This window comes from Lichenostomus cassidix, chromosome 4 (genome assembly GCF_008360975.1).
Source record: "Lichenostomus cassidix isolate B80296 chromosome 4, HeHo_3.0, whole genome shotgun sequence".
Taxonomy (NCBI): domain Eukaryota; kingdom Metazoa; phylum Chordata; class Aves; order Passeriformes; family Meliphagidae; genus Lichenostomus; species Lichenostomus cassidix.
In genome coordinates, this window is record NC_139484.1 from 53,958,501 (window position 1) to 53,981,635 (window position 23,135).

At 41.4% G+C, this 23,135-nt stretch overlaps 1 protein-coding gene and 1 long non-coding RNA gene across 3 annotated transcripts in view; one reads left to right on the forward strand and one right to left on the reverse strand.

Moving 5' to 3' along the window:
• PPARGC1A (PPARG coactivator 1 alpha) overlaps positions 1-23,135 on the forward strand; it is a 368,032-nt gene that overhangs the window by 285,390 nt on the left and 59,507 nt on the right. The window contains exons 1-2 of one of the 2 annotated variants that reach the window (XM_085059240.1): positions 13,591-13,922; positions 19,001-19,180. In XM_085059240.1, the coding sequence (XP_084915366.1) occupies positions 13,875-13,922; positions 19,001-19,180 (228 nt within the window). In that variant the 5' untranslated portion in view covers positions 13,591-13,874. Of the gene's footprint in view, positions 1-13,590; positions 13,923-19,000; positions 19,181-23,135 lie in introns of those variants that run through there. The other variant, XM_085059239.1, reaches the window with a different exon arrangement.
• Positions 3,429-5,339, reverse strand: LOC146438508 (uncharacterized). Its single transcript, XR_014852089.1, has 2 exons — positions 5,120-5,339; positions 3,429-4,982 (listed from the first exon to the last, which is right to left on the reverse strand). It is a non-coding gene; the product is annotated as an uncharacterized LOC146438508 (long non-coding RNA).

Sequence of the window (23,135 nt, forward strand, 5' to 3'; positions counted from 1 at the left end):
CTGTTTGATTTTCAGCCTCCATGATGTCTTGGTTGGATTGATAAAAAAAAAAAATCATTCTGTAAGCAAGTAAATTGAACTGAAAGTAAGACACGGTGATTGACACTGAGTTGCAAGATGCCATTTATGTAAAATCTTTCTGCACAGAAAAAGAAAGGGCTATTTTGTTTCTGTTGCGAAAAGTATTAATTTTTATTTTCTTTTTACTTATATTTTTAGGATCTTGCAAAAGGGAGACAAGGAATGTGGTTTCAGGAATAATCTTCTTTTATTCCATCAGATATATTCTGCAGCCCATTCCATAAAGATGACAATAATAAAAAAGCACAGGACACAATATAAGAAACAACTCTTTCTGTTAGGGCGGATGGCTTTATAGAATAGATACTGAAGCAGCAAAGAACTGAAAGTGGTTTCTGAGAAGTGTTGACCTCCTTTCGTGCCACTTACTGTGAATTAAAGCTGTGAGTGAGAACTAGTTTGGGCATGTGGTACAGCACTTACAGCAACTGCTGCCAAGGAACAAGATTTGTGTTTCTAAGGAAATGCAACAAAAGAAAATGGTTTAAGAGGCAGTGGCTGTCACTGTGTAAAAAAAAAAAAAAGTATCTATTTATGTACAGATAGGGGAAAAAAGGCCGAATTGGGTTATTCTATATGCAGGTTAGCATACGTGTGAACTCTTGTAATGTGAGATTCAAAATCAAACCACTGTGGATTGTGCAGGGTTTAGCATATCTCACACTGTTAGAGTTTACAAAGTTGAGCTAGCTAAAAGCAGTTGTGACCTGCTCTATGCCTGTGATTGACTGTTGTTTGTCATTCTTACAGGCATTATTAGTAACAGTGATCTGCTCTAGGAAAGGGATACATTTAGAGCAAGGAAACTGGGTTTTTGTGGCTTTTTGGAGCTCTTTTCTTATGAAACCAAAAGGCAAATAACTTCAGCACTTCTAAACTGAGGCTGCCAAACAGTGTCACTTACCACTACCTTTAAGGTTATAAATATCTTAGGACATGACATCCACTCATTGATTTGTAGCAAAGATGTTATGAGAATTGTTCATGCACTGAAGTTTCATTAAGGGTTGAAAACTGTAGCAAAACACCGAGGAAAAAATATTGCTATATTTACACAGAGTCTTAACTCCTTTTTTTCACCCCTCGGGGTTGGAAAGGGAACCACCTGTCTCCTTTGCTGATGTCAGACTGCTGCCTGGAGACATGGTGCTATTGGAAAGCACACGATACTGTACATATTTACACCAAGCTTGTATCTGATTGAGATTGTGCTACGAGACCTGTGAGTTCACAAGTTTCTTCATCATACTCTCATGCATTAAACATGTGTTTGAACTCTGGCTTGAAAACCGTGTGATCTTATGATAGACGTATTTATGTAATGGTTAAATGAATGATCATGTGCTCTCCAGCTCCTTTTCCATGCAAATGCAGAGGAAATTGAATATTATAATATTTCAGTGAGATGTCCTCAATAACAAATTACTGTTTAAAATAACCAATATTTGTATGTATATCAATTGCCTAGCAGTTATTTTTGTCTGCTATTTGCATGATATGGAAAAGAGTTTTTCTAGCAAACGTTTTAAGCTACTTGGTGCTGCTTTCCTTTTGGAATGATCACAAGGGTGCACATTTAGGGACGTATTTTCCATCTGTTTTTTTGAAGCTGGCAAAGCACATAATTTGGAATAGAAAAGAAGTCTGAAAGTACCCATATTTGAACTGGTATGTGTTTGAGCCATTCTAGGAATTCTTATTCTGTAGCAGTTGGTAAAAGTGAAGGACTGCATTGTGCCCTTGGATGCAGTAAGTAGGCAGGGCTCAAGGCCAGCAGGAGCTTCTGGGAGTGCCCAGGGGCACACCAGGCCCCCCTGAGAGTTTGCTGCTCGGTTGCCAAGGCAAGAACCTGAAATGATCAGGGGAGCTCTGTGAACCCCAGCTGTTTGATGCTGTCCTGTGGTGTGGAGATTTGTTTGAGGTGGGTCCTTTTGCACAGGATGGGCTTGAGCTTCTCTTCAAACAGCCTTGAGCAATGTGCCTGATGGAGACAGCCACAGAGTCTTCTGTGTCCTGCAGTGGTGGGCGTGGGGCTGCCAGTGCAACCTGGCTGTGGGCTTGCTTAAACATCCCTGTGACTTTTGCCAGAAGATGGGATCTTTGTAAGCCAAAGACAAGCTTTGCTGCAGGTCTATGACCTGTGCACATCTTGAGGCCTGAGCTTCCATGCAGAGCAGCACTGGCATGATGGTGATCCTTTTCAGAGTAGGGATCTTCACCTGGTGAGCCACAGATCACCTACAGTCCCTCTGCTCGTCCCTAAGGATTGCCTCAGCTCTTCACATCATCTCGCCCTTTTGATGGGACTGCATGTTGCATGTGGTGAATAAGGGTGACAGAATCTGGCCCTGCTGCTGTGTCATTGGTTGGATCAAGCTGGGCAACATTCAGTGCCATAATTTCTCTTAGGTGAGCGTTTTGAAAGCACCAAAATACTTGGGGACGCTTGTGCTTCTAGGAATCCAAGGGGCTGGGAACAGCTACGTAGAAAGGGCTCCAAGAATGTGAACTGTTGCTGCAAAACCTCTCTAACCATGGGAAGTAGAGCAGATTTTGGGATAGTAGCATGCGTGGGGTATCAGATTGCCCAAATTAAGTTCTGAGAAAAGAACTTGATTTCTTTTTGCTGGAGTCTAAAGTAGGTATAGTAAAAAGCACAGCTGCTGAACTGCTTATGTCTCCTGAGCAGTTCAGGCACAATTCCTGGGATGTGGAGATAGTTTTTCACTATCAGCTGGATGGGCTTTTTTGGATGAAGGCTATTCCAGTGGAAAAACTTGTATCAGTGGGTGTTGCAGAGGACAGTGCTTCTGGATCACTGTAGGAACTAATTCATTGCTAGTGTGCACCAAACTCATGGTGGTACAGGGGGAGGTGTCAGTATCTCATCTTCCAATATCTCCTTACACATGTTATTTTTTTTATAATTTGTGATTTATTTAGTGCAGTTCTTCTCTGTATGTTATGATTTTTTTTTTTAATGGAGATTGAAGGGTAAGGAAAAACTGGTCTTCCCTATGCTAGAGACAGAGAAGTTACAGCTAGAAATGAATTCTTCGGTCTTCTGTTTCATCCTTGTGTGCTAGCACCATTTTTTTTTTTGTATACTAAGCAGAGTGTTCTAATGTATGACTGATATTAATTAGGTTTCTGCAAAGTGCTGCACACCTCAACTTGAACTGAACCAGAAATAAATATATTGCCATATATTAACATTTTATTAGTTGAGAAGAAGAATAGGATGAAGGCACCTATGTGAAATCCAAAGTATGAGCTTCAGATTGAATTAATGCCAGCAGTGCCTTGAGATTAATTTGGTTACTATGGGTACAGAATAAGAAATAGTATACCATAATGTAACTATGTTTACTGATTCATTTCTGGCATTAAAAACTAAAACCCCATTATACATGCAACAACAGCCTTTTGTTACTTGGAAGAAGGTGGGTACATTTTAGTAATTAAAGTGAATGTTGCCCTCTGAAAAGTGCCAGTACTCCACTGGAAGAAGAATGCTGTTCTTCTAGAGGATCTGCCCCATCACAAGCAGTAGAGCTGCAATACACCAAAAGAGACCTGAAACACAAAGACAATGCTACCAGCCCAGGAAGCTGCCATTCTTCTACAGCTTCTCATTAAATATCTCTTGTAACATGATAACATCTGTTTCATGTACCATTCAACTGGTCAAATATGAGTTTTCTATCCTTGTGCCACTTCCTATCTCATCAGTATGTACAAGAAGGAACAGGTTTTGCATCTTAAGATGTTGAAAGCTGAGTAATAATAAAATAAAGCAATAGAAATACCATATATTCAGAAAGCAATTATTTTAAGAAGTTTCAGTTTTGACATGGCTAGATTAAGTATGAAGCTTTTTGTTTTTATACTTACTGTCAAGAATGTTGTTAAATACTGATACCACCTCCTAAGAGAACAACTTTTAAATACCAAAATGAAAAGGATAAGCATTAAATATTTTGGTAGATATATTGTGCCATAATGTATACTGCCTTGTTCTTAATACAAAGCACAGTAGGGCTTAATTAAAAAGTGATTGTACGATCTATCACAAACCTGCATTAGGGATATGGATGCCAAGAAAATTAAGTTGAATAGGTGGTGATAATGAAATCGATATTTTATTGAATAGCTTTTATTCCTATGCCTTTGTTTGCTATTCTTGCCTTCCTGTCAGCAGGTAAGACATTTTCCATCCAAAATTCTTTGAAAGAATTCATTTAGTCTGATGCTTCTTTGTTTCACTATTTTATCAGTGTAAATTATTTTATTCATTTTTTGACGGAGTAAAATGCCTTGACAAACTTCTGACTCTGTCAGAACAGAGCATGACAGTAAACAAAGAAAAGCAAGTCCTTACGAGCTCGTTCCTGCTAGGAGTAGCTAGCAAAAAACTGGTACAAGGGTGATTTTCTATTTCATGTAAGCAAAAGTCACAGTCACTCAAAGCCTCCAGGGCAGCCCCACAACCTGATTTTAGTACAGATTTCTGCTGTTCCAACTCCTGGTGTGGCTTTAAGACCTGCTAAGCAGAAGTAGAGTGTTTAGCATTAGAGAACAGTGAAACATAGCATAATACCGAGTGAAGAATATATACAATAAAAGTATTTGTACAGCCTGGGCCAAAATCCCCCTTGTTATAACTTCATCAAGTTAAATGCTATTGATTTTTCAGGTACCACTGACCTGAAATTGCTGGGACTGTGCTTGGGACGAATTTGACCTGTACCATTAAGGCCAGGCAGGATCACAGTTTTGAAAGTGTAATGCAAAGAAATAGTTACCGTGTATTCTGCTGTCTTGTAATTCTACACCAGTCACTCAGTTCAGTGCACTGTTGCAAAGTCTCTTCTTTAGATGGGTAGAACTGTCTGTAAGCACTGTAGAAAACAATAAAAGAGCTTATTGTTCCCCTTCATATTTTTATGAGTGGTGTGCTGCAAACGAGACAGCCTATGCTTTCTGAACAGAGCTGCTGGGGCAGGCAGCACAGCTTCATTTTCCCATCCTCACTTACTAGGTTCAATGCCATCAGTGTCCTTTTTGTGGCAAAAATCAAATAGCCAAAAGGGAAGGCTGCTTATCATGATCTTTCTGCTTGCGTCTCGAATGGACACTTATCGCATATTGCAGTGCACTGCACATTGCAACTTGCAGCTTGTCTCCTGCCTGGGTGCAGTAGGCAACATGGGATAATGTGCTAGAGGAGAAGACAGGCACAGCACAAGGCTCTTGAAAGCCATGAGAGGCACTGAAAGCTTGCATTCGTGGTATGCAGCAGTATAGATATTTGAAAGGTTAGGTTCTGTCTATTTTTAGGTAGCCTTCACATTGGAACTGATCTAAAAATGAAGGGGTTATAAAAATTGCACGTGTCTCTCCTGATTTATCAGAGATTTTTGACAAAATGCATTAAAAAAGGCTGTCCTCTGAATCAGAGAGATTTTTTTCAGAAGTATAGCTGTGCTTCTTATTTAGAAGAGGAGTCTTTATGTTCTTGATTAAAATGCCAGTGCTGTCTATTTCACTCCAAGATCAGCATTTTCAGATTTTAGCAAAGTTAAAGAAATATGACTTTCCTACTTATTGTTTGGGAAGATTTATTCACTTGTGTAAATGAATTTTAAAAAATTGGCAAGGCCTTTTATCTTGTATAAAATAAATCTGAAGATAAATGATCTTTTCCACTAACATCACCTATCATTAAAGTGGCTAAATGAAAATCAAAATGTGTTGCTATTTAGTGCCTGCTCGCCTTTTTACGGGAGATGAAATTGAGCATGTTTACTGGGCAGGAATTGTCAGCAATGCTTCGATTTATAGCATTGTCCAGGATATAAATTAACAACCACCATGTGTTCCCCCTACTCTCCCTGGAAGATGGTAGCCCTATCTCCCCAAAATGTACACCTTCAGCTTGCTGTGCATGCTCCTACCCTTCCTTAAAGAAAACCTGCAAACAATGTAAAATTGTGTTGCATTGAACTGAAGTGCAAATATTTTTCCATGTCTTTGTAAACAGAAGTGCATGTGAGAATGAAACAGCTGGAGGTCTCCCTCCAGAAAACCCCCTGGGATGTGTCACACTCATTTCTCCAGTCTATGCAATCTCGGTTTAATAAATTGGTAATAATATTATGATGAAGTGCTCTTTGGTGTTGGTTTGCTGTTTTTTTCAGAGGGTTTTTTTTTTTACATAGCAACTTTCAACATAAATTAAAATAATCTTCCATTCTGACAGTTTCCTATTTTTACTTGGCTCTTTGTTCCTTAGAGAGGAAGGGGGAGCCTGCAACGGGCAAAAGGGAAAGGTGCACTCTGGTGAGGTCTCTGTTTCAGTGTGAATCCTACAGTACTTTCAATGCTATTGGTTGAATGCATTGCCCTGACTTGCACTTCTTCATGTGGCATTCAAAAGAGCAGAAACAAGGATGTTCAGCAAATGCTTAATTTCTTGGGAACAAAGATATCTAAAATGCTGATAGCTGATGCAGTCTCAGTGTTATATCCCTGTTGCATTCACAGGAGAAAGCTGGGGAAGCCTGAATAGTAGGAAAATAAAAAAAAAAAAAATTAAAAAAAAAAGGTGGAAATGTGTGGAGCTTCTGCTTTGAACTGTCTTGGTCCCACCTTCTGTGATAAGGTCTGATTCAAAGCCTGCCTAAATCAATTTAAAGATTTCCATTCCCTTCCAAAGGATTTAGAGCAGTCACCCCTTCCAGCTACTCTAACCCCCTCTTTTACTTTACTGCATTTTCTCCTACAGGTATTGAGGCAAGTGATTTGGATAGAATAAAGTGAAATTAAATTAAAATAAAATAGTAGCTCACCCAAACATTTCTATGCTTAGTTCTCCAATTCCATCTCTGCATTAGCTTGTTTGGCCCTGACTCAGAGGTGAAAGTACTGACAAATTTCTTGTCAAAAGCATTGCTGGAGGAGGGTCAGCCTCCAAAGGTTTACAGCTGCACTTTGTATAGCTAATAAGCCCTGGGCTAAATGCTTATCTTCCTTTATTTCTGTTATCTGAATTGGGGATGGAGGGAGGATGACATCTCTTGCCATTTGTGCAACTTTTTTTGATTAATATTGCAGCTCCAAGAAAAATGAATAATTGGACTTTTGAGCAGGGAGTGGAACCACGAAACCCATAGGGATTCCTCTAGCACTAGTCACTAGTTTGCATATTGCAAGTTAACTGCAATTCATGAAGGGTCTGGCTAAAAATAACTCCAGGGCTCAATTTTGGCTGGCCGGAACTACTAGTTAAGAGGTCAGTCAAAGCTGATCTTTCAGAAGCCTTGTCTGCATGAGACTGTTGGCTGTTGCAATGAGGTGATCCCATCTCCTCTTGGCTTGTCTTTGGCTGACTCAGGGAAATGGGGTGCAGAGGCTGTGGGGAGCTGGGGATGGGGACCTTTGCTGCAGTCTGGGAGCTTCAGAGGCCAAGCAGTGAATGCTGGCTGCTGCACGAAGTGGAGCTACATTGCCCACTGGCAGGAGTTTCTGCAAAAGCTCACCCTCTTCCACAAGCAGGCACAATCCTACAAAGGGTGACTGGATGCATAAGAGTTATTTAAAAAAAAACCCAAACACTTGGTCTTTTGTTTGATATCTTAATTTTATTTTATTTGCCTAAAATTGTTGCAGAGTGAATCTGGCCTGTGTTAATAAAATTCCATCAGATTACTACAGTTCAGAATTATTTCCACATTATACTTTGTTTTCATATGAAAAATGCCACGAGCTAGGCCCAAGAAAAAAGGCTGACTCAGTTCCACTGAGCTCTGTCTGAAGAAAGTCGTATTTGAAGATGAGAGATGTGTTGGTAAGGCTGTCTGTCATCTCTAGTTTATTAAAAAAAATTGCTAGGAGGCACTAAAACTGTCCACTGCCTTTCCCTCTGTTCCTTCACTCAAAGGTGCTTCATTCACATTGACTTTACCACAGTGGTTTTGTGTAAAACAAGATTTGATTTTAGGGTATTCAAAGGTTACTGTTCTCTCCAGTGCTGTGCTGCAGCCTTGTGTGTGCTCCACTGCAGTCACCTCACCAGCCATTTCAGAGAGGAGGTAGCCCATGTTATGGAAATAAGACATTTTTTTTCTTCCGCTAGCTACTGTGAGCCTTGGCATGGATCTGGCAGGAGTGTGCTCTCCTGCACTGCTGTGGCAGCCTGGACATCACAGCTTCCTTTCAGGCTGGGACCTGGCTGGGTGACTAAATGGCCACGTGGCAAAGCAGACCCCAAATGCAATGTGACAGCTGGGTGGCCAGCTCAGTGAAGGCTGGTGGCTTTGAAGCTGATAGCTCCCACCAAGTTGCTTATAGTTGCACCAGGGAATCATTTCTGTACCCTAAGATATCAAATCCATGGTGGTTGTTCATCAGATCATCCTCTTCAGATCCCTCTCAGAAAAAGTCAGTAAAAACTAGATTGGCATTAACTATGAACAAACTGGGGAACAAGAGCTCCAGGGTAATTCTCTAGGTGCTCAGGGGAAAGGGTGCAAGGTGGATGGTAATAGGGGTAATGAGAAAGATCTGGGTGGGGTGTTCCAAAGCTCTGCAGAGCTACAAATACAAGATGTGCTCCTGAAGCTTCTGCCCTGTATGACTGAAGCTTAAGAAGACAATTGCCTGTCCCCAGAAGGGGTGTGAGCATCCCAGCAAGGCTGGAAGTGGGAGAGGAAGGACACAACTTCTGAGTCAGGGCTGATGTTCCAGGCCTCTGAACAGGAATGTCAGAAACCAGTTCCTTGGGTCTGATAACATCAGATGTGAGCAGATTTGGTCTCTTCCCAGGGACTTGAATGTGTGGAAGGATAAGGGGATAATAAGAACTTTATGACTTCTTTTGTTCCAAGGAAATATCAGCAGTGAGGTGAGTAAAGGAGAGATGATGAAGATCTGCAACGGTCTGCGATTTTGATGTGGTCCTGCCTGCTCTGCCAACCTGCAAGACAGTGCAAAACTGGAATCTGTCTCCTTGGCTTGCCTGGGTGTCTATGCTCAGACCGCATAGACAGCACCACAGCCTCCCCAGGAAACAGATTTGTTTACATGGCTCTGTTTCTCAAACAAATAGAGGCCACAAATTTAAAGGTAGATACTCTTTTACAGATCAGCCTTTCTATAAAACAGTAACACCCAAGTGAAGGACGTCATTCGTATTCCTTTTAGCAGGCCTGACAAGCTGGATTTTCCTGCAAATCATAGCAAATGGGGGTCCTGGAGAACATATGCACCAAATGTTGGAGGGAAACAAGTGACAAATGTATTTTTTATGTAATCAGCTGGAGTGGGTTTGTTTTTCTTGTTTTTAATAACAAGTAAGTGAAACATGCTTATGAAGAGGGTGATGTTCAGGGAACATATAAGAAAAATTATAGGAAAAATTCCTGTAGTGGGTAACTTGCTCCTCCTGCTTCACTTGACCAGTGCTGGAAGGTTTTACTCCAAGCACCCAGTTACGAGGAGTCACATGTCTGCAAGCCTGGTTAACGCTGATGATCAGGTAATCTGCACTAATAGTAAATAGTCATAGTCAGGTCCACTTGCAGGTGAACAAGCGAGTGATTTCCCCTGCCATTCAGTGCTGTTTATTTGAGCCCTCAGTCTGTGGAGGCAAATGTGGCAAAATTCAGCCTGGTGTCAGTAGTGTCAGTAACACATCACTGTTCGGAGAAAGTTATTTTGGACTCCTGAATATACAGCTCCTCAGACAGCAGCCTGTGACCCGGAGCTGGGCCAGGAATTAACTTGGCCCTGATCTCATGAGTTTTTCAGAGAGCTAGTATAGAGCACTATCCTGGGTTTCTCTGTTAAAAAAAATCTCAGCTCATAACTGCCCTATCAAAACTAGAGAGAGCACATGGCTTTATTCCATTGTAGAATTACTGCATCAATGAACCCAGAAGTTCAAGGAGTTTGATTCACTGGCTTATACTATTGAGGGTGTATTCTGAGTAGGGTGAACTGGATAAATAAGAAAAAGAAGATGAGAAGGGGGTAAAAAAAGAGCAAACAAATAGGATAGAAATGGAACAGAGAGAATGGACTGGAAAACAAATACAGGACTGTGCAAAAAATAAGGGTAAAGATGCACAGAAGGAAGATTTTTAATAAAAAATTAATAGGGTACATATACTTTATATAGAACACCATTCATGCTAACACACCTTTGGAGTGCAGTTTGCTCTTTTATATACAGCCTTGGCCGATCTTTTGCTGTAAAGCCATTCACTCTTGGAGGGTTGAGCATAAAGGGTTGAACTGTGAGAACTGATTTGAAAACCTCATCTGACTGAAACTCCAGCACTATTTTTATATACAAGTTTGGTTGTCCTTTCTCCACTGAAAAAGTAGCTAAGTTTGCTGAAAGTCAGCAAGTACCATAGTCTTGGGGACACAGAAAGAAAATATTTCTTCCTCGGTGACATAATGAAGGGGCTAAGTTTTGGATTTCAAAATCACGAGGTCTCCAAAATCAGTAGCTTTTTTGAGAAACCTAAATTATAGGGAATAAAAACATGACCATAGCTAGAAAATGTGGGTGAAAGAGGAGGAGAAAGAGATAAAATGGATGCTGGATCCAGGAAAAAGTCAAGGACAGAGGGCTGGAAGGCTTTGGTCTTTGATTTCTTTTTCCTGCTGTTGCAGGCAGCCATACCTTCCAGTCCTGTTGGAAATGTATCAGGATTTGGGAATTAGTGCCCAAATGCTGTTGGAAGGCTTACCAGAACTTTCTTGAATCATGGTCCTTAAAGATGAAAAGGCAAAATTTGGGAGTTGCTGAGACCTGGTACAGACTAACCTGAAAACAGGAAATGCAGCAATTGACGAGGGGGTTTGATAAAGGACATTTCAACAGGTCAGATTGTGTCCAACAGACCCTCAGACTTTGTCAGCTGGACGAGGGTTTTCTTTGTATGTGTTTGTTGTGGAACCAAATAGCGTGTGTGTATGTGCTTAGATATTGCCCCACAAAAGATGTTTGTGCAATTCTTTAGTGTTGTCAAAACAGAGGGAAGAGCATTGCTAAAGCTACTAGGGAATGTTCAGAAGACAAGGTTTCTTTTGAGGAAGCAGCTTAGGTGCTGGCTGGGTTTCACAGGCTTCATTTGCATACGCAGAGGCTGCATTTTTTCCAAATTACACCACGACTGCAGCTGTCTTCCTTGCTTTTCTCCTCCTTGGGGCAAAACACACATCAAAACATGGGAAAAAAGATTGTAGTGGGTAAATTTATACTATGGCTGGAATTAGACACTTCAGTTAAAAAAAAAAATCTTCCTAAGCAATGGGGAACCCTTGTTGAAATCTCATAGTCTTTTGTAGTTGGAGTCTTGCTTGGCATCTCTTCCAGGTAACGCTGGAACTGCCAGCAAAGTTCAACCTATAATGTGGACAGGGCCATGGAAAAGCTCAGGGGGCTCTGTAATTATTACCTATTGGTTGCTCCATCTATAGTGCACTAAAAAAGTTCTTCAATCTCTAAAGCTTATATGCTGAGAGCATCACTAAGGTCACAGTTTACATTTATCAGTTAACTTGCTAATTTGAAGGGAAAGCATTGAAGTGGAAATGTAGAAAATAGAAACAACATGAGCAGGTCAAAATATCCAAAACAGCAATATGAAATGTTCCAGTGTAAATACATTTCTATAAAAGGTGTGAATGAAACTTCAAAAAAAAAAACCAGATTATGGATTCGGCACAGTCAATGAACACAATTATAAGTAGGTATTGAAGGAGAATATTCCACCAACGATGGATCCACAGATAATAATTAATAAGAACCGACTCCACTACAGGCAGGCAGATGCCCAGTATTATTTCACAGTTGACTGTTCAGGGGGTAGAGGTACTCACCTTTGCCACAGATCTTAATAATTTACTGCAGTTTTATCATTAAATCAGCGTATAATTGGGAAGGAAATTAGGTTTTTTGTCATGAGAGCAAAGTAATACCATTAATTTAATTATTTGTAGGAAAGGCTTTCTGTAGTTATTCAGTATTTTGCTATTTTTTTTTAAATTAAATAAAGTAAAAACAATGCCATTTTTGTCATCAGTGCTTGGTGACAATATAACAGTGTGATGTGATTTGCAACTTAAGCACAAGCTGGGAAAAATGTACATTTTATCAGGACTGGCAATAATGAATTACAAGGAAACACAAATAAGCTAAGAATATATCTGAGACCTCCTACCATTTCTGAAGGTTCCACTGTCTGTGGGAAAAAGGCTATTTCAAGAATTGTACTTCTTATTTATTTTTTTTTCTCTCTGCAAAATTGCCATAGCCTTGTATAATAATTGAATTCATTTAGTCTTTAGAATAGTCAAGTTTGCAAATAACAATGAAAATGAATATTTCATGACGTGGGGATGATAAGCTATAGTTTTGTAACTTTGACTGGTAGCCCAGCACAAGGGAGCCAGCATTTACATTTCAGGAGAATTTTCGCACCCAGATAACTAAAAGAGCTGCAGCTTAAGACAGTAAGCAGGCAGGTGGGGATAGTTAAACAAGACCTTTATTTTGGGGTTTTCTTTTCCTGTCGTGGACAACATTTTGCAGTTCCATTTGGTACATGGAGTTTGTTGTGTGTGCAGTGCAAAGGGGCATCATAAACCAGTTGCACCTGCAGCAGCCCCTATTGTCTGGGAAAGGCTTTAAGGGGAGACAGGTCTGTTAACAGTGTGTCTGGATTTTCACACAAGGGATTTTTTAATTTATTTCTTTTCCATGAGCAAACACTGGGCCCAGGTCAGAAGGGTACAGAAATGCGCCCTGAGGCAGCTTATAGGCAGAGGCGGGCGGGGGTCAGGGCAGTCATGGGCAGGACGGAGGCAATTCCTTGTCACAGCCACGGTTTCTTGGGGAATACACTGAGACAGAGAAGTGATTAAAGAGCAGCTCAGAAATACTGTAATCCAGCTGGGAACAGAACCAGGCTTCCCCCTCGGAGCAGGTGAGATAACTGTAGGAACGTTTTTTATAGATGCTGAGTCCATTTCAGAGAAATGCTGGGGTGGGGGTGTGGGGGGTGTTGCCGATACATTTACCGCGCAGAAACTAACTAGAGTTGCAATTATCCATGAGAATCCATTAACCGAACCGAAATACTTGGGGAGGTGCAAAATCCCCGAGTGCAAAAAAATGTTGGGAGGAGGTGTAACTTCTGCCGAAGTCTGGGATAGCCTCTCCAAAGAGGGCAGCGCCGGCGAGCCGCTGCGGGCGACGGAAAGGTTGTGCTCGGGCTATCACAGCACGCAGCCTGCAGCTCGGCTGGGAGTCACTTCACTTTTTCTTCATAATAAGCACAGCTCTGCCTATTGTGTGCCGGGGTGTGGGGGGGAAGACAAAGAAAGCAAGCTAAGAAATTAAGAAAGATGGGGAGGGATAGCAGCAGTGCTACGGCAAGAGCAGCGTTTCGGGGGTGTGGCGTGGAAATGTGCTTTGAATCGCAGCGTGTTGCCGCGGCCGCCGAGGTCTGAGCGGGTTTTGCAAAGATTTACTTCACTTCAGGCTGGGTCTGCCCCTGGCTGACGTCACGGGCTGGAGCAGCGGCTCCAGAAGGCTGGATGAGTGACAGCCCAGCCTACTTTTTAATAGCTTTGTCATGTGACGGGGAACAGTAGTAAGACAGGTGCCTTCGGTTCACTCTCAGAGAGGGTCTCGTTGCCTGCATGAGTGTCTGCTGCCTGCCTGCCTGCCTCTGGACTGTAGTTTGCCAGCTTTCCTGCCGTCGCTCCGCAGCTGGATGGCGTGGGACATGTGCAACCAGGACTCTGTATGGAGTGATCTCGAGGTGAGCAGTCGCGGCGTGGGCGGCCGTGGGGGGCCGGAGCTGGCGGGGACCGTGGGCTCGGCGGGGCACCGGCAGGACGGCCGAGGCAGCGCACTTTGCAAACAAGTCCCTATCTTATCTGAACTCCAGTAAGTTTGCTATTTTAAGGTTACTCTGCGATGCCTTGAGCAAATCAAAGCTGAGCTCCTGTCATCAGTATAGTATCTCCTGCAGTTGGAAACTATTTTCATGTGCCTCTGGCTCGCTTTCCCGTCATATGCAATATTTATGCTCTAAGATATTGATATGAATCGGTGTCTGAAGTGGCGTTTCCAGTGGCGATTAGTGGCCTGGTTGGAAAAATGCCATGTTTATTTACAATAAGATTAATATTTCTTAAAAAAAAAAAAAAAGAAAAGTTACAATTAACTCATGACTTCATATTTTTAATTCCTTGTTTCACTGTGCTCTGTCAAAGGTTTTTTCCTTGTTTATCAGCTGCAGAATACAAACACGCACACAGGAATGAATACCCTGTTGTTTGGCTTTAGATGCTTTTAAAAGAGATTTCTGGAAGGAGACGTTTCCCTGCTACTTGTGGTATTGGAATACTGACGCTGTAGCTAATGCCCCGTAGAGCAGGGTTGGCAGTCAATCCAAGTAGTTCAACAAATGGTTAAATCCCACTGTACAGCAGAGACAACAGGATGAACCATGAGAATAGAGTTTATGCAGGACTGTGTGAACTGCTGCTGCTGCCGCCGCTGCTGCTGCTGCTGCTGCTTGTGTAAAAATAGACGGCAATACATCAAATCCACAGCTTCTGCTGGCTACAATTCATAAAGGAAAAAAATAAAAAAAGGCAAGCAGCCCCGTGGTAATCTCTGGAGTATAATGTGAGGTTTGAGGATTTATGCATGTTTGCATTCAGCAAAGTGGAGCATTACCTGAAAGTTCGGGCAACTTGCGAAGCGAGACAAACTTTCTTTGGACCCCATGGAGAGGAATCCCAAATACAGACCTGCTCAAAGGAACTAATCCTCTGGCTTCGGGCTTGGAATAAGTGCTTAAAATGCTCCCCTTGGGCAATGGGGGAGGGAAAAACAGGTTACAGGCGATGCTTTTTAAATAAGATGTTCATGCTGTAGAGAGCTACCCATCTAAAGTGAACCATTTCTGTGTTCTCCAGTAAATTTTTCCTATCTGGCAGAGCATGTGTGTGGATTCTCAAGTCATTTTGTCATGTTTTAAATATTTGCAGCTTGCCATTGTATCCTCAGATTTCTGTTTGCATATTGTAATTGGTCTTATCTTGTTTTGATTTCTTGGTAAAGTGGAATAGATATGGATAATTCATATGTCCTGTAGCCATTATGAGTCAAGGCAGTAAGTGGATGACTTTCTGGCTCCAAAGTCCTAATTGTTTCTGAGTAGCTGGAGTATCCTGTGGGTTGTTGTCTGGCTTGTAGCATGGGTCTCAGCTGCCATAGCTTCATTTTTCCATCATGTATTATTCCTAATGCTGCTAGGAGCTGATTGAGGAACCAGCTTATATGGAAATACTGAAGATTTATTTTAATCACTAGAGTTCTTGCAGTAATTTCAAGCTAGTAACAGAATAGATAATTTATGTCAATGACTTTTTCATAGTGCAGAGGGGAAAAAAAAGAATTAAAAAAAGAGTTTGATCTTAATATTAATTGTGTGGTGGATGGATTAACTGTGGGTAGGATTTTGCCAATGTGCTCCTGCATTGCACTTCCTGTAGCAACACTAGCGTCTGCGTGCTGCTTTGGCTCAGGGGATCACCTTTACTGAGCTGAAACAACGCAGCAGCAGGTACTGGAGGCAGCTTTCATTTTTTTGAATCATTAATATTTGCTGTCAAAGTAAAATGTATCATATTCTCGCTCACATAATGACAGGATGGCGTGTTGTTTAATAAAGGCCTGCATCACTGTAGCTGATCAGCGTCCCCAGTGCTTCACAGCTTAATGAAGGTGATGTACAGTAAGGTTGTGAAGATTGATAGAGAGAATCCACGTGACACACATTTTGTCAAGTCTCTCTTTCCTGAGTTCATCCCCTTGGCACTTTGAAAAACTTGTTAAAAATAAAACACAGATTATATTTTCATTAATATAATTAATATGGCACAAGCCCAGTCTTCTTCATTTTTTTCCTTTTTTTTTTTTTTTAAATTTACCTTCATAGGCACAAAACCAGCCAAAAGGTTAATGGAGAATTATACTTAATTATAATGATTCATTACCATCAGTGCAGTTAAGCTAATTTGCTGTTTGCACCTGAACTAAGAGAAAAAAGGTCTGTTGGAGTGAAATAACGCACAGTAATTAGCCTTTTGTGTTTAGTGACTGCTTTATTCTCCTAAATGTTACTGTAAAATTAGGGCTATAGTTATGGAATAACTATCATATCAAATAACAGTGGGAAGACAGTAAAATGTGTGCTAGCAATGCAGGTGCACCTGTTACAGATGTATAGGCAAACAGTAAATATCAGTGTGTCAGATGAGGACAGTTTTAGGACTTGGAGTGTTAAATCTGGCATCATCCAAAGGCCAAATATAAATTAATAACAGGAACACTTGCTGCTAATGTGTCTCAGATTAATGTGCTCTGTGTGCTCAGAAGCATAATGTCATATTCAGAAACATTGATTTTATTATCATGTCAACATTGGCAAGGCATATATACTTCATTTCAGCAGTTATATTTTTTAGGTGACATTGCAGTCACTATAGGTAAATGAAAGCTACGATGAGCAGGATTTTTTTTTAATACCATTGTTTATGTTGCTTCAAAAGCCCACTGTAGGAACTTAAAAATGCAGATTACCAAAAGTAAACATGTTTAAGTAGGTGGTTCACGGGGTGAAGCTATTTTTATAAATGAAAGCAGTAACAGATCAGCAGGATACTTTAGAAGTCTATAGCATCAGTTATAAGCTACTGACCTCCAGAACACAAACCTAAGAATGATGCTGAGAATCTACCTTTTCCATCAAAAACTAGATTATCCTTTAATGAGATCAGAGATTTCGGCCAAGCATCAAAAAAGGTCATCTCTGTATTATAAGATTGCTGCCAGAAGGTTGTGTCTCGCACTAAAGAAGAGGAAACTCTCTAATTCTTTTTTTTTTTTTTGGACTTATGCTCAAAATAATGGTAAAAAAATTTAGATTAAAAAAAAATTAAGATTACTTAAGTGGGATTTTAACTTCTTATAGTTCTACGGCCACTTAAATAATAGGAAGAAAAACAACTGCTATTTCAGAGCCTCATTTTGCAGCCTCTCAGCTTCCTTGCCCCTTGGCCTACTCTATGATTATCTTGTAGTGTCCTGGTAGATGTAGAAGTTCTCTGGTAAATTATAGCTCACACCAGCTGCACTGAGTCTTTGTGCCAACAGACAGAATCTTTGCTCACGGCTGCGCTGCTGCATCCAGCCCGTGCACTGCAGACACACCAAGATTCCAGGGACAAAAACCTCAATGAAATGCACCTTCAGCAGCTCTCGCTTGCATTATTGTAAAAGGCGGTCCTTGCGGGAGTGACATAACCAGTATTGAGCAATTCACATCCATGGACACTGTTAGTGCCCTACAGACATCTGCCTTCAGAAAGTGGCGCTTTCTCCATTGACTTCAGTCCAAATAGAAGTTAGGAAATCATTCAAACCACGCAGTCAACGGACAGGAATTGAGGAGGTCCTGCAGTTGGCCATGCTTAACACAGTGTTAGAAATACTCGCGGTCGGTGCTCTTAGACTCAGTTGACTTTAGGTAGCTTTTAACCATTCAGCGCCTGGTGCCTCTGCAGCTCCACATGTGCTTTGCAGTGTGCCTGTATCGACAGAGATGTTGGGAGATGAGTTACAAGGAAGCACGGCACAGTGCAGTAGGAATTGCTTAATTGAGCAGCATTGACATATGGGACTCAGCTATTTGCCAAACTGTTACTACGTGTTTTCTATAATTAGGAAATGGTTTTGGTGGATACTCTAACATTTTCAATAGCTGTGTTGAAGTGGATGTATGTTATTAATTTTTTCTTCCTTAGTAGGTCAGTCAATACCCTATCTAGCTTCCATACTGGTATATAAAAGAGCACTTACTCCAGGTTTGTTTTTATTTATCCCCGCTCTCTTCCTAAGTTGTGTGGACAAAAACATTTTGCACTGCTGAAGAGGATTCCTGCAGACTAGACTTTGTTTACTGCCTCAACCAAAATGTTTCACAGACCCTCTATTCAGGATTACTGAATCAGAGGCTGCCAGAAGAGAAAAACCCGTTTGGTTCTCTCAGTACAGCTTCTCTTTGGGGACATTTAGGAAACTGGCTAGGATAATAGATGTGTTCACACCAAGCAGGTGAAAGGCTGCATGAACTAACTATGCCTGTCACCCAGAGGAGAATATAGGGATATTTCAAGCCACGCTGTGGTTGCCAGGACCCTTATATGTAACTGGGTGGCTGTGGTTTGTGCATCAGGAAAAGAGCACAGCAATGTCACTAACCCATACTTTTTAATGCCCATATGGTAGCCACCATTATGAGTGGCTGCAAGGATTACAGTAAGGTTCTGTAGAAGTGAAAGTGTGACTGTCTCCAGCTTGAGCCAGCCTCCGGGGCTGAAGGCTGTAACAGGCTGTGCCTCTTTAACCTGAATGCATTGGGAAATGCGTGACAGACCTTGCCCAGAGGTATTCATCTGTAACTTCTACCTGCACTGGTTCACTCTGAAACAGGAGAATAAGGCCATGCTTTGGCCTCTGCTGTTGGATTTAAAGCTTCGAACATGATCGTTATCAAATAGTATAGAGAGAAGGAAAGTCATTGTCGCTGGACAGAGATCTGATAGAGAAGACAGCTTATAACCTGCTGTTTTCCCCGCCCATTTACATACCTATGTAGAGCTAATAATGATAAAATATTGTGTGTTTCTTTTTTCAGAAAACAAAGTCAATCCTAGTGACCCTGTGCCATAGCTTAATTGAGGCTTAATTCTTATCACATGATATTAGTTAATAGATTCCTAGTAATTAATGAAAGTATTTCTGTGTTGCTGTATTTTGCAGTGTGCTGCTCTGGTTGGCGAAGACCAGCCTCTTTGCCCAGATCTCCCAGAACTTGACCTCTCTGAACTAGATGTGAATGACCTGGATGCAGACAGCTTTCTGGGGGGCCTCAAGTGGTACAGTGACCAGTCAGAGATCATCTCCAATCAGTACAGCAATGAACCCGCCAATATATTTGAGGTAAGGCAAGATGATGCAAGTGCATACTGCAAAGTCCTTGCTTACTTTATTTTCTGATTTTTTTTTTTTTTTTGTCAATCTGATGGACAAGAGTTTACTATTTTTCCACCATGAAGAGACAAGAACCCTGCCGGTGTGTTACAGGTTCTGACTGGTTCCTTTAATCCTCATGATCAAAACCAAGCCGGCAGTCTGAGGGGTGTTGGGGGGATGGCCTTGAAACTATTTAAATGGAGCTTCTGATTTTTGAAATGAGGCAGCTAAAGAGTGCCTGGAGCACACCGCCCTATGGCATCACGGTGAGGAGTTGCACTGTTGTCAGCTACAGAGCAAAACAGAAGTCGAAACTTGTTTGTTGTCTTCCACTTGAATTCCCTGTCAAGAAGCAGAGTGCTGCACAGCAGCTAGCTGATGAGTAGCTGGAACCTTTCTAGTGAAGGTTTTCACCACTCAGAGCCTTACTGTGCAAGTTATTGGCACACAAATTGAGAGGTCCGCAATTTGTTTATGTATAGGGGAGAGGAAGGGTGAATGTGGCAGGGAAGACAATGAGGGCTGTCAGTAGCTCAGGGACCAGCTCAGTGTTTGTGATGTTTCATAGATCTCCTGGTGGAGAGCAATCTAAAAGTCAAAGGGTCATAAGAGAGATTTAATTGTTTTCTTCCCAATTCTGCGTTGGAGGTCAGGGTGTACGAGAGGATCAGGGTGTACCAAAGGAGGGGTTACTGTCTCCTTATCTCTGTTGTGGGTCTTCTTTCTTTTGTTGTTTAAAGCCTTCATAATTCTCCACCTTGTGGTTTCAGGCAGCTGTGCCCCTCCTAAACCCTAACCTCCTTCCCTCCTTGTTGATAGGAGAGGCCATAGATCGTTCGCTGACTGGGAAATTGGACAATAAATTGATTAGCTGGCAGGAAGACCTTGTACAAAAGCAAGCTACGGGTGCTGCTTCTGACACGCCAGGTACCACAGCTCCAGGAAGCACAGCTGGCCCACTGGTTTCAGAAAGCCCCGAATTATCATGGTAGAATTTTAAAGGCTGGAAAAAATTAACTGAAATAATGTAGTAAAATGCTTACCTAGGATGTGATGTCGTGAATAAAATTCTCCTTTTTTTTGTATACAGCTCTAAATGCACAGTGATCTCCCTGATGCAGATGAAGTTGCTCTGGATTTATACCAGTGTAACTGATAGCAGAAACTCATCTTCTCTGTTTAGTTTCTGTGATTTACATCCAAGTAACTTGGAATTAATTTTATTCAAATCAAAACAGCCCTAAAAAGCCTTGTGCTTAGGCCCTCTTTTTTTCTTCAGTTGTATAATGTTCCACACTTTGTTTTACAAAGTTTCCAAACCCCGTGTGGTTCTTGAATTGCAGTTGTACTGCCTCAGGCAGGGTAGGGCATGTTGGTGACTAGGTCTGGATGGTCGGCAGCAGGGGGGCAGGGTCTGCATTTGCAGCTAGTGTGGTGGAGACTGGTTTTGCTTTTTTTATAACCAAGGTTGCATATTATTTTCCACATTCATCAAAAGCCAAATGTGGAGGCATTTTCCTTTAGGAAAAATCGCTTGAAGATGCAGACTTTCAAACTCTAAGTTCCAGATAAGTAATACAATTATGTATTTACCAACTCTAAGCATGCAAATCATTCTAGTAAAACCAGCAGAACTTGACCACAGACTCATTGCTTGTCCCATGTGTTACTGCCTGTCTGCTCAGGTGGCCACAACTGCTGAGTATAAAGTTGTTTCAATAGGTAGTGACCATTACCCTACACTCTTTGTATAGAAAACCATTTTTGTTCTGAAAATTGAAGCGTGTTGCAAACAGCTGCACAATCAGATAGGCTGGTAGTTAACCTCACTGGGAGACGGTGACTAAGGCAACATCTCGTGGACATGTTTGGGTGTTTGAAGATGAGCTGCCCAGTGTAAGGAAACAGGGGAATATGTGTGGAGAAACAGGGTGAATGCAGCTGGGAGAATGCATCTATGCAGCAAGTAATAGGTCAGAAATAATAGTTTGGAAATGAAATATGCTGCTTCTTTCTAACACGCAAATTCTGTTGTTCTTTTTCCTCACACTCACTGACTTCAGCTGCAGGCTGCATTGCTGTCTCATCACAGCTTGGCCCATACTTACCTGTGGGGACAAATTGTGCCCTAATGGTATTTTACAATACTGCAGTGCAAAATTAGACTATTTTCAGCTTCTTAGAGTGTTGCATTTACATTTCTTGCTTGCTTGGCCTGGGAAGATGGGAATGAAACAGTTATTTTCTCCTCCCTCCGTACATTAACCCTGTCCCCATTCTCCCCTGTGCAGCTGGATACTTTGCACTATTTCTTGCCTCTGCCGCTCAGTAATGTGACAACTGGGGGTGCTCAAGATCAGAAGAAGATGTCTTCTTCCTCCAGAGAATATCTCACATACTCTGTGAGGAACTATTTGTTTTAGCTGAGAGAATGGAAGTTTTGTGCAGTTTCTCATTTGGTAATCACTAGATTTTTCCATATTGATCCTCAATGGCTCTTTCAAAAAAGAAAATAAAAACCCACAACCCCCAAAAAAACAAAAACCACCCCCCAACCACCACCCCAACCAAACAAAAACAAAACACACCACAAAACAAACCCACCCAACCAAACCAACCCCCCAACCCCAAACCCCACCCCAAACCCCAAAAACAAAACCCACCCCCCCCCACACCCAAACCCAAACACCCCCAAAACACCCCCCCCACAAAAACCCCAAAACACCAACCAAAACCCCCAAACTTCCTTTTATACCTTTTTTAAAACTTATTTTCTCTCTTATCATTGTGAGAGTAGTATGTTTTATCTAACTTAAGCTTCCAGATGAGGCATTGTCATACAAAAATAGAAATACAGCCTATCTGGGGTGGAAAGGAAAGAACCAGAATGACAAGCAAGTGCTGGGAAGTACATGAGCAGCATTACTTGCACAAGCTGTACAGTGTTAATTGCCAAACCTACCCTTGAACAAAACACACTCTCCTTTGAGGTATTAATGCAGTCCATGTGGCATTGTCTATGTGAGGGACAGTGCCCAAAAGCCCTTCACAAAGCTCATGAGTGTCTCTGGTGACCAGCACTTTTGTTTAAGAAAGGCTTGTGTTTCAGAGAGTGAATTTTCAGTCTTTCTGCAGATCTTGTTCCTGAAAGCTCGCCTGAGCTGAGCACCCACAAGCTCTGGCATTCCCAGTGGCACTGGGAGTCTCACAGACTAGAGATTATTAATAGTTATGGTAGCAACAGGGAGCCAAGTGAGATAAAGGTCCAATTAGTCTAGATAGTATGTAAGTGTTGAGTATAAATCCCTGCTCTCATCCGCTTAGGTGTGATGAGATACTGGCCTTCACTCTAGTATTAAAACACCCCAGGATTTTGCAGACACACCTAATTCATCTCTGCATCATTCTGCTCACATGCCATTGTAACCGATATGAGTCTCAAATCAAGCCTGTAGCATGGAGGCTCTTCTTATCAATGTTTGTACTTATGTACATTATGAATTAGTTGATTTCTTTCTATTCACAGCTTGATCACTTCTGTTTTTCACCTAATTTTCTTTGCCTGTTGTTTGAAAAGATAAAGTGAAGGAGTTCTTGCCCCTCAGGCCACTGTCTATTGACACAAGTTCCTGCAAGTAAATAGTTAACAAGTCACCCAGGACCAGTTATTTAGATGGTTCACTGCACCATTTGCTTTTGTGATTTGTTTTTGTGAAGAGCTAGACTTTAAAAAATATTATTTGCAAAAAATTTAATTTGGCTTCTTTCAGAAAATAAAATGGTTAAATGTTTATTCTCAAACCCAATGCTATGTGAAACTGTGAGCAAACATACAACTTGATGTGTCATGAGTGAAAAGGCTTTTTGTTCACGAAAACTGTTGTTCCTTGAGGCTTCTTGAAATATACTGTACCACATCATG